Here is a 12,222-nt window from a genome sequence, read left to right as displayed (position 1 = left end):
AAGAGAGAGATACCAAGGTGTGTGTGTGTGTGTGTGTGTGTGTGTGTGTGTGTGTGTGTGTGTGTGTGTGTGTGTGTATATAGAGAGAGATACCAAGGTGTGTGTGTGTGTGTGTGTGTGTGTGTGTGTGTGTGTGTGTGTGTGTGTGTGTGTGTGTGTGTGTGTGTATATATATATATATACATACATATATATACACATACACACACACACACACACACACACACACTTTATTTAAAGGAATGCATTTCATATACTGCTTGTGGTTCCAATAAACTCTTTTCTATTTATACAAAATACAGAACATACCTTCTCACGTTTGGACTCGCCTGCGTCACGACCCATGATGAGGTAATTAGTCTTTTTGCTGACATTTCCAGTTACCTTTCCACCATATCGTTCAACTAAAGACTTGGCTTCATCTCTTTCTATGGACTCCAAGACTCCAGTTATGACAAAAGTCAACCCCTCCATGCAGTTATCTGCACCCTAACAGAATTTAAAGAGAATACAACAATCAGGTTTCTCAATGTGGAGTGTGTTGATTACTGACGCTACACACAGTAAATAACCCAAAGTACTTAAAGAGTGACTCATCAAATGCCACGGTTGCAGGAAAGAACTTTGCTCGATTCCCCCATTAACAGAGTGTTGATGCGGGAATCTCTCCTGCCAGACAATTGTCTTCTGCTGGCAGGGGTAGCCTTCCTGGCTGGGAGAAGACCGCGATTATCACTAGCGACTATAGAAGTCGCTAGCAATAATCATAAGAGAATCCGGCAGCCTGGTTGTACCTAAGTTGATCAATCAACTTGGTACATTCAGCCTGCTCAACGGTTCGAATCTTAGCCGGTTCAGCAGGATTCGAACCGTGTATGTTCGGCTTAACTTTAACCCAAGCTATGCCGATTTAGAAGATCACATTTTTCATGATAACTCCTTACCTGAGGAATATCCTTGGATCCCAAAGCTTTAGGGCCTTCTCGATTGAGATAACTTCTATATGCCATATAGTTACCCCGTTTCTTTTCAGAATCTTCAGGACTGGTCTGTTACAGATAATCACTGTTAGATTCAAGATGCTTATATATACACAAATCATGACAAACTAAAACATAACATACATCCAACAGAATTCTGGAAGTAGAACTGTAGGCCATTTCATTTTGAATAAAGTAAGGAAGGGTTATAACACCTGTCAGGTTTTTTTCTTGTACCACCTCCCAATTGGGGAAGATTTACATTCCCTTCTGGCTCCAAAGCCAAAACAGAAAATAAGGATGAAATCCCTGGGGGCAACCCAAAATTTGACATTTTCTAAAAAAAAAAATAAAAGTTTTGCCTTTAGTTACACTTGAAAGATTCATCAGTCTGTCAATTAAGCCTAATCTGTGGATTGCTAAATCTGAAACATCCTGAAAGTTTAAATTTACTTTGCACTAAAGAGAACAGAATAAATCATACAACGTCCATTTATTGACAAAGGTCCTAGGATCAGTTTTTCAGTCTGTCTGACATTAAATTGTTGCTGTTCATATGCATTTGTTCTAAATCTCTTCCAGAAAACTCCATGCATGAACAGTTTCAGTAAGAACATTCAATGTATGAAGGTCTTTAAATTGATATTCACGCACACCACCAGTTGTATGCTATTAAAGTAGAACTCCAGTCAAAACTTTTTGCTTTGTATAAAACTGGAAGGGCATAGACCCTCTAAGGGGGTTTTGTTTTTGCTGCCAGTGTCCTTGTTGAGATTTCCTTTCGCTTTCTGTTGTGGCACCAGGATATGTGAAGGTAATCTACTCAACAGGTTTAAACTACACAAATTAAAGATCTTTTAGAGCAGTGATGGTGAACCTTGGCACCCCAGATATTTTGGAACTGCATTTCCCATGATGCTCAACTACACTGCAGAGTGCATTAGCATCATGGGAAATGTAGTTCAAAAACATCTGGGGTGCCAAGGCTTTGCCATCACTGTTTTAGAGTAACTTTTTCAGGCGTTATTTGTGTTTGCGTGTTTTCATTTTGCGGTGTTACCTGGACAGGAACTATCGCCCCAAACTATCGCCCCAGCAATTCAAACTTGTCATCCAAAAGGATTCCCACTCAAACCAAAAGACAAAAAAATAAAAAAAAAAAAAAATCAGGAACTTCAAGTTAAAGGAAGCAGAAATTTTCCATTATGCCACTTGCCAAAAGTACCAGATTCTGCTGACTGTGAGAGTGGTTAGGTTAAGGGAAATCCAATTCTCCTGGGAACGGATGAGAATCCTGGCAGGTCTGCTTTTTATATGATGATAAGATGAACAGAAGACCAGCCTTCTTACCTCTGAATACCTCTGAGATGATCTTACTGGTGTGGTCATTTCTTTCTTTGGCGAGATAGCCATGGCGGCTTTAGGCTGTTCTTTCTTTGGAGCGATATCCTTGGCTTTAGGCTGCTCACTCTTTGGAGAGATAACCCTGGATTTTCCAGGGCTGGATATTTCCTTCTCTTTTTTCTGTAAGTCATCCTTTTGTTTCAATAGCGCCAGCTTGGAGCTGGTTTTCACTGGAGAAGTCTTCTCCGAAGAGGCTTTGCTTTTGTGTGAAAATAATGGTTCAGACGGTGCATGGGAAGAATTCTTATTTTCTTCTTTAATACCCTTCTCCATTTTTACAGAAGATTCATCTGGTGGACTAGAAGTTCTGCCTATAAAAGAGCATTTCGAGATTATTGGATAAGTCACACAATTTTATCTAGACCACAAAACTGGATGGCACACACTGCTGAAGCAGGGGTCATTGTGGCACTTTAGTACAAAGGCCCTTTAATGGCATTAACTTGCAAATCCCAGATAGCAGAAAGCAATAGAGGGAATAAATTACAGCAATCTTGATTGTGAATGTGCAAATAAAACATCAAGGTCTTCACCATCATCACATTAAAAGTTATAAACTACAAATACGGTTAGTTGACAAAAGGACCTTTCAGGCCAAGAAAATGATCAAAGATGTTACCTCTATTCCCAAGCCACTAGGAAACAAAAAAATGAGGCCATATCACTGACTTACATGTCCTGTCAACATATAAAAGTTTAAGTTCCTATCTGTTTAATAAGCAAAGTTAAAACATAGAGGATAAAGAAATTAAGTAGAGCTTTTAAACCAAAGGAAGAAAATTCCTTTCATTTTCACCTTTGGTCAAAACGGTTTATTTTTTGTCCATTACCTGGAGAAATCCTTTTTTCACCCTTCTCTGGGCTTATTCCAGCAGCTGCTGAGCTTTGCTTCTTCGGGCTGACTTTAATTCCCTATATAATTTAAACATTTAAGCATGTTACTAAGTAAGTAAAAAGTGTATGCACAGCTATATGGCTTCTTTAGTTAGTTACTAGGAAAAAAAAAAAAAAAAAAAAAAAATGTATCTATTTGGGTGAACATTTTTTAAACAAAAACAGATAGAAGGGACGAGTACAGCACTGCGCTAAAAAAAAAAAAAAAGGGAAAATACTAGAATAGCAGCTAACACACCTGTAGACTCAGGGTAAAAGTAATAACCATAAAAAATGAAGAAGTGTAGCGCTATAAGCTCAATGAATATAAACAGTGAATAAATATATCACAATAATATGAGGAATAAATATCCATATGTAGTTAATCTAAACAACTACTAAGTGAAACCATAGTGCAACCGGGATTTAACATTTGCTCTCCAAGCCAGGAAACCAAACCACTAGCAGTAAATTATTCCAGGTAAACTCTGAAATAAGCAGTGAATTTACAAACAAGCCCAATAATTATTGCTAAGCAAGATTTAATTTTTTCAAAGCTCCAGAGAATACTCCACAATAACCATAAAAAGAAAAAAAAAAAAATTAATTCTCACATTAAGAGCTATGAGAACCGAATACAGTTACATGTTAAAATATAGTGGACTATCCATTGTGGAAAATCCATTATTACTTAGAAAACAACCAGATATTGACTTCTCAGCTTTTTTTTCCCCAACTTTGCAAACAGACATTAGTCTAAATTCAAAAGCCAATGCACCAGGAAAAAGATAGGCATTTTTTTAAAAAAAGGTGAGTGGTTTCAGTAGAGTCCAATGTGAACTGAAAACTACCATCACATGGTTAAAATAAAGATATTTGACCTTGTGGTAAAGGAACTAAAAAGGCATAAAATACGTACCTCTTCTCCAACAGTCCAATAGTTGAGGTCCTTCGCCAGCATCTTCTGGCCAGCATCTTCTTTATGCCTCGCCAGGCATAAAATACGTACCTCTTCTCAAACAGTCCAATAGTTGAGGTCCTTCGCCAGCATCTTCTTCGCCAGCATCTTCTTCAGACACACTGATTGGCAGACATGGGAGGACATCACCGAGGAGAATTGTGAACAGGCAGGTAAGTGTATGTTTCTGCAGAAGATACATCGCAGGTCTCTTCTGCGAAAAAGAGCCTTCCTATTTGCAATTTTTTATTTGCTGAGGCCATTTCCACTTTAAGACTTTGTGAATTGAGCCTACTATCTGATTTTTGAACAGGGAAGCGGCAGGCCAATTTACAGTTTCAGACCTGACTATAAAATTGTACAAAAAGTAGAGCGATAAAGCGAAAAGTAAAATAAACAATCAAAAGTGATCATTCCCCTTACCTTAGCCTTTGGTACGTCATCTAGCATTGCTAATGTCCGCGCAAACTCCTCATCTTCATGAAGTTGTCTTTCCAGCTGGGGGAAAAAAAAAAAAAAAAAAAAGAAGACTGAAATCTTAAAAACACAAGTAAAATATTTGTAAAAAATCTGAGTAAATATGGCGCCAACCTGGAGTGAAAATACAGTGAAAAAAACCTGGACCTATATAAGAATGAGAAAATGTGAAGCTACCCCTTTAAGTAGATCCTCCACCTCAAAGCAAAGAAATTTAACGAAAAGTAACACACTACCACACAACCTAACCTTTACAAATAACTATACCATCAAGCAAAAAAAAAAAAAAAAAAAAAAAAAAAAAAAGCAATACAGTTGGTATGACATAATGGGAAAAGATGAAAAATTTTAGCACATTAACGATACAAAGTTCATAACCGGCAGTCATCATCAGGGCTGGACTTACCATTGGGCTTGACTGGGCTTAAGCCCATGGGCCCATGGGCCCCGCAGGCCTCAGCTGAGTGTACTCGGCTAGTTCCGCTCACAGTCATGCCTAGTCCCACCCTATGATGAACATAACACAGGGACTGGGCGTGACTGAGTGGAGCTAGCCGAGTACACTCGGCTATGTATGTATATCAGCGGCGCTCGGCTCCGCTCACAGTCCAGCCATTGGACCGGTGTTATGTCCATCATAGGGCGGGACTGCGAGAGGAGTCGAGAAAAGCCTACAGGAGTCGAGATACACAGGACCGGCTCTGTGTATCTTGGCGGCGCCATATTTAAACTGCAGTGACACTGGCAAGTCACTGCAGTTTAACTGCAGCCTGGGCAAGGCTACAGATGGACACTGATAAAGCTGCAGATGGAGGCTGCAAATGACACTGGACAAGCATGCAGATGGACACTGGACAAGCATGCAGATGGACACTGGACAAGCATGCAGATGGACACTGGACAAGCATGCAGATGGACACTGTGCTGCATTGATGAGCATTTAAATGTAAGTTTTTTTCCTTAAAATTCCTTAAACTCTTATCTTGAGGTTTGCTGATTGGTTATTGCCAGTTACGTAGTGTCTCGTCTACTGCAGTTGAGAAAACCTGTCTGCATTAGACAGTGATGTAATGGCGGACAAACGGTATCAGAGTGGTGCGCTTAAAAGAAAACTAAAGGTTTAAAGTAATGTATAGAAGGTACGGTCCGAAAGTGACTCAAGCCCAGGGGCTCCCACCACCCTAAGTCCTGCCTTGGTCATCATGTATAGCTCCAACCACTGTCTCTTCTGAGAAAAAAGTGCTCATATGATTTCTGCCATTTGTGCTCCACCACTGTGTATACAGAATGCACCCTTACCAGCCATATATATTAAATGTGCTTTTGATAACTTGGGGGTATCGCCTGTTCTCAAATGGCAAATGAGAAGAGCCACACACCTGAAGCCTTATGGAGATAAACCAGCCAATCGCCTCTCGGATTCCTTTACTTTCTCTCCAGCATCCCAGACCCAGAAAAAATTTAAGATTCCAGAATAGTGCAATTCCGTTTTTAAAACTTGAAAATGTTTATGTTGGTGCTGACCTGAACACCTTAAAATGTAAGTACACAATTGTTTTTACTCCTTTTAATAAAAAACGGATAGGCTATTTGGTTAAGAAAACGTTTGAAAACTTACACCTGTCACAGGTATATTTGAAAAGACGAGTGCAGAAGGAATTAAACTGCAATATATGCTGGGTCTGCTCAGAAACAAGTTCATGGTCATATTTGGCTAATTGAGGGGGGATGAAAATGGCAGTCACTTTAAGCCATTTGTTTACCAAATTAGAGACAATAGGCTTTAAAGTGATACTAAACAGCAGTTTAATTTACTTTTTTTTCTTTTTAATAAAATTAATACAAGCACACTTTTTGAATATACAGCTATCATGTGACCCAGCTCTTTCCCAACCTGTGTACAGGGGGGAGCTTCAAGTCAGAAAAAATAAATAAAAGGATTTTTCTTCGGTCAGGGAAAGAAAGGATGCAATTTGCTGCTATGTGAAACAAGAATAGATCCATAGATAACTACCAGAGAAGAAACACAAGGAAAAAAAAAAAAAAAAAAAAAAAGAACAAATCACAAATATTTAGCAATAGTGCAACCCTTATCCTTCCAGCTTCTGCAGTGTTTGACAGCTGATAAACTATGTCTTAGCTAAGGGCAGTTTGCAATCCATTGGCAACAATAGGAAGACAAAGTTCCATCAAGATGTAAACGTGTTGGTCTTGGCTCAGGTCCTCTATTTTTATCTGATGAATAAAAAACACACATACCTAATCTGTTTATTTTATTAAACTTTATTCGGAGTTACAAATCACACCTTATCAGAGCACATTACCAGCAGGTGTGTGTTTTGTAATCAGTGTCATGACAGCCATAAGGGATCGTTCAATGAACACAGAACAAAGCCGGAACCGGAGAGGAAATTGTGTAACAGATAAATGTAGCCTTTCTTTGCAGAAAATGATGATCAATATTAGCCATGAGTGTATTACATTTATTTTCTTATTCTAGGTAATAGGACTTTGCAGTTAGCATAAAGTCAAAGTCATTTATGCACAATGAGACCACATTTAAATTGGCATGGTTGTACAAAAACCATTTTCAAGGCATTCGTATAGGACTTTAAACATGGCGACAAAGCTATCACAACTAATTGTTGGCAACAAAGACATGTCAAACTGGAAAGGAGCAGGAATAAGACATTACCACATGTACATAAATAGAGTCCATCCTGCACTGGTGAATGTGCATTTTGCAGGGGAACATTTTTCACAGAGATATCAATTATACCTAAGTGCAGACTATACACGACCTCACAACATACATCTGAAGCCTGGGTATGTAAATAGCATTGACAAACTAGTCCAGAGCTATCGTTAATCAAGTTAGTGAACTTACTTAAATCCACAAAGTGGAGGGCAAAGTCTACAGAAGTTAATCAGTGCAATTTTGGTCTTGCTCTTTAAAATTTCCTTGGATGTTGGAGGCCCTCCCAGAGAATGCCTAATAAGAGTAGAGTGGTAATGTGCCTATGAGCTTGCCATTTGCAAACAGAAAGACCATTTTAGACCTTCTATGTTAATAGTTGGTACAGTGTAGAAGTGTTGTTAACTTTCAAAGCAAATATCGTCAGACAAATCTACATCAGATATAGACTCCTATCTTCAATCTAAAGACTCACATCCATTCCAGGCAGCTCTTTGTAAATGGAATTGCTTAACACCATTCCTGGAAGGAGAGTGAAGGGAAGATCTGAAACTGATATAGTTTAAAGAAACTATCTGCATGGCTGAAAAGTTCAATTTAAAATTTCTTCAACAGCTATATTTCAGTATTGCACAAAAAAGTTTTAGACAGGTGTAAAAAAAAAAAAAATGCTGTAAATTAAGAATGCTTTCAGAAATAGAAGTGTTTAGTTGAATCTATTTATCATTATTAGCAAAACGGAAAGTAAATGAACAGAAGAGAAATCCGAATCAAATCAATATTTGGTGTGACCACCCTTTACCTTCAAAACGGCATAAATTCTTCTGGCTCGGTTAACATTGCCGCGACTTGGGATCCGACTTTTGAGACCCCAAAGTCACATGACATGTGAAATCCCAAGTTGGTCAGTGAGAGCTGTCCTAATTAGCACTACTGAAGTCACTCCGACTTTAGAAAAGGTTCCTGTACTACTTCAAGGCTATCCAACCTGTGCCCATAGAGTTTAATAGAAGTAGCGTCCAAGTCGGATCCTCATATTGATGTGATTTAGATCCGACATTACAGGAAGATTACCCAGGCATTCCCTGCGGTGTAGCCGCTCCCACAGTTCAGGCATGAAAATCCCTTCAAAGTGGCATTAAAGTCGCCAGCAAATTGCCTGTCAAAGTTGCACCATAAGTCAAGCGACTTTCAGGTCGCAGTAGTGTGAACCAAGCCTCTAGGTACACTTGCACACAGTTTTTAAGATTGCTCAGCAGGAAGGTTTTTCCAAACATCTTGAAGAACAAACCACAGATCTTCTGTGGATGTAGGCTGCCTGAAATCCTTCTATCTCTTCATTAAATCCCAGAAGGACTTGAGGATGTTGGAATCAGGGCTTTGTGGGGGCCATACCATCACTTCCAGGACTCCTTGTCCTTTACACTGAAGACAGTACTTAATGACATTGGCTGTATGTTTGGAGTCGTTGTTCTGCTGCAGAATAAATCTGGGGCCAGTCACACGCCTCCCTGATGGTATGGCATGATGGATAAGCAGCTGCCTGTTTTTCACAGCACTGAGGACACCATTTATCCTGACAAAATCTCCAACCCTATTTGCAGAAATGCAGCCCTAAGTCTGCAAGGAACCTCCAACATGTTTCACTGTTGCCTGCAGACACTCATTGTATCGCTCTCAAGCCCTTCACAAACTGCCTAATGCTACAGCCAAACATTTAAAATGTTGACACATCAGAGAGCACCTGCTGCCTTTTTTTTTGGCACCTTAGTTACTATGTTTTCGCACATGGCTAAATCGCTTAGCCTTGTTTCCAAATAGCAGCAGGTGTTCTGAGCTGAGGAGTCCAAATCTGAAATATTTGGCTGTAGCACAATGCAGTTTGTTCGAAGGGCTGGAGAGTACAAGGAGTGTCTGCAGGCAACAGTGAAGCATGGCGGAGGTTTCTTGCAAGTTTGGGGCTGCATTTTTGCAAATGGAGTTGGAGATTTGGTCAGAATCAAACACAGGCAGATACTTATCCATCATGCCATACCATCAGGGAGGCATGAAATTTATTCTGCAGCAGGACAACAACCTCAAACATACAGCCAATGTCATTAAAGGGGTTGTAAACCTTTGTGTTTTTTTCACCTTAATGCATCCTATGCATTAAGGTGAAAAAACACCCGTCAGTGACCGGCCCCCGTTTTACTTACCTGAGCCCTCGAACTTGACAGGCGGGGACGCGCTCTCTCTCTGCCCGGGGTTCTCGGCTTGACTGGATAGACTAATAGTGCAGCCGTTGGCTCCCGCTGCTGTCAAATCCAATGACACAAGTGCCGGGGGGCGGGGCCGAGTCCTGCATTCGGCTTCTATGGACGTGCTATGGAATCGCTTCTCCGAGGGGGGTTATCAGATGTAGGGAGGAGCCGCCGGGGGACCCCAGAAGAGGAGGTTCGGGGCCACTCTGTGCAAAACGAGCTGCACAGTGGAGGTATGTTTGTTATTTTTTTTTTTATTTACCTTTACAATCATTTTAAGTACGGTCTTCAGTGTAAAGAACAACAAGGAGTCCTGGAAGTGATGGTTTGGGCCCCACAGATCCCCGATCTCAGAATCATTGTGTCTGGGATTACATGAAAAGACAGAAGGATTTCAGGCAGCCTAAATCCACAGAAGATCTCTGGTTAGTTCTCCAAGATGTGTGGAACAATCTACATTTCAAAGTCCTTCAAAAGCTGTATGCAAGTGTACCGAGAAGAATCGATGCTGTTTTGAAGGCAAAAGGCCGGCCACAACAAATAGCGATTTGATTTTCGGTTCTGTTCATTTACTCATGTTGTTAATTGATAAAAATAAAACTATTAACACTTCTATTTCTCAAAGCAGTCTTAATTTACAGCATTTTTCCTAAGGCTTTTGCACAGTACTGTACATCTACGTCAGAGATGTTCAGCATCACCTGCAGATACATGTGTTTTGGACATGCTCCTATGTGATCAAATTTTGGAACCAAGTGTTTAGATTCCTGGAAACACCCCCTAGCTTTTCAGGGACCCAAAAAATCCCAAGATTGGCTGCCTAGGTTTAATAGATGAATACAACCTGTCCAATGAGCAAAAATTTAGAAAAAATGTTGAATTAGTTGCACTATACATTATTTTATGCAAGAAAAAATATTAAATTAGAATAGCACTCCACTTAGGTTTACCCAACTAAAGAGGCTTACTGATGCCCAAATTCAAAATAGTATACAATAACAGAGCTTGTCCCCCAAACATTTTACAAGATTTGGCTACTTTGGACTTATGCACTTGGTAATCCAGCCTGGAGGGCTAATGTTGGGAATGCTTTATCCCTTCCATCAGGGATTTAACTCATTATGTGGTATAAGTTTAAATATACATTGTCCTAGCTTAACTATGCAGGTTCGAATTGAACGAGTGTGTGCATGTGGTATTGTTTCTGCTGACACACCTGCAAGCATGCAATGGGCCAGTTGACATTTAAAAGTAAAACACCAATAGCAGAAAAAAAAAAAAAGTTTTCAAAGTCTGCAGATAACCACCTAGATACTTTTGCAAAAATTATGGAGCAGTTGTTTTAGGGACACAATGGCACATTTATTTGGTTCTAATATGGTTGCTTCTACTGTTCAATGAAAATATGGGTGGTCAGCATCAACAATTCTCCCTATATGGTAAATGTAACCACTACTGTGAACGGTCAAACATTCTGCAGATTAAGCCACTCAGACAGTTCAGTGTGCATAATTTGGACAGCTGCAGCTATAAAAGGAGACGGACAACTCTTTTACATCGCTAAAAAAATTCATCAGGTGCAGAGAGAGAATTTCATCTTACATTGGTTGTCAGTGGAAATGTTGGTCTGAATGCTACCCTTACAGACAGCTTAAAAAAATAATAAATAAAAAACACACATGGATGGCATGCTGCTGGCTCTGTCAAGTGGTATGGTCCCTTGGCCTATGCAGCCACCATCAAACGGGGAGGTCAGCCAGCCATAGCTCAAAGAACCCACAGCAACCCCTGAAGGAACCCTAGGGTTTCACTGAAGTCCAGTTGAGAATGGCTGGTATTTCCCTGTAAATTTAGAAGGAAACCATTACCAAGCCATTTCTTGTATGCATTTCAAAGAGATTTTAGATGAATTAGCTTAATAAATTGCTTTTACTCACCTCTTCATCTTCTGCAAGCTGTAACTGTCTAGCAATAGCTTCATCATCCATTGAAGAGTCAGCACTGCTTTTCCGAGGCTGTACATTGGGGAAAAGACAATAGTTAAAAACTAACAATTACTGAAAATGTATGAAATATATAAAATGAAAGGGAAAATTAGTTAATTGTTCATAGAATTGTAATAGTAATATTATGGCTGTCATTTTCCTACAGTGGAAAGGTGCACCTGTTTAAAGTCCATACTTAATCAGACCTAAAAACCATTTACCCTTCCCATTTTAGCCATGTATTGACTAGACCCTCACAATTAGCTGTGATTGCTATGGTAATTATCCGAGTATACAGTACAATAAAACAGAAGCTAAAGTAGTCTATGGTCAGAATGTTAAAGCAGAACTAAACTCTCTCAATCAACATAACCAATTTTAATCCTTATGCTGCTAGATAGGAAGGTATACTCTCTACTTGTTTTACCCCACTTTTTTTTTTTTTTTTGAGGTGCAGCTTTTTCAGCTAAGCACACCCTCCTGCTTGCATGCCTGAGTTGAGAGCACAAGGATTCCAAGAAGTGCTACAGGAATCATCTTGCCCCTACTAAAGGTGGCCAGGACTAGAATGGCTAGGCGGGTGTTTTTAAAAGTGATTTCTCAACAA

General features: G+C 39.7%; 1 protein-coding gene across 1 annotated transcript in view; it reads right to left on the bottom strand.

The window, feature by feature from the left end:
- Window positions 1-12,222, bottom strand: part of RFC1 (replication factor C subunit 1) — a 90,039-nt gene that overhangs the window by 31,160 nt on the left and 46,657 nt on the right. Inside the window, exons 6-11 of the mRNA XM_073608733.1 lie at window positions 11,568-11,645; window positions 4,639-4,713; window positions 3,215-3,296; window positions 2,331-2,695; window positions 945-1,049; window positions 310-489 (exon numbers count right to left, since the gene is read on the bottom strand). Coding sequence (XP_073464834.1) covers window positions 310-489; window positions 945-1,049; window positions 2,331-2,695; window positions 3,215-3,296; window positions 4,639-4,713; window positions 11,568-11,645 — 885 coding nt within the window. The remainder of the gene's footprint in view (window positions 1-309; window positions 490-944; window positions 1,050-2,330; window positions 2,696-3,214; window positions 3,297-4,638; window positions 4,714-11,567; window positions 11,646-12,222) is intronic.

This window comes from Aquarana catesbeiana, linkage group LG01 (assembly GCF_042186555.1).
Source record: "Aquarana catesbeiana isolate 2022-GZ linkage group LG01, ASM4218655v1, whole genome shotgun sequence".
Classification (NCBI taxonomy): domain Eukaryota; kingdom Metazoa; phylum Chordata; class Amphibia; order Anura; family Ranidae; genus Aquarana; species Aquarana catesbeiana.
Note: the sequence above shows the minus strand (reverse complement) of the source record. Positions and strands in the feature narration are given on the sequence as shown.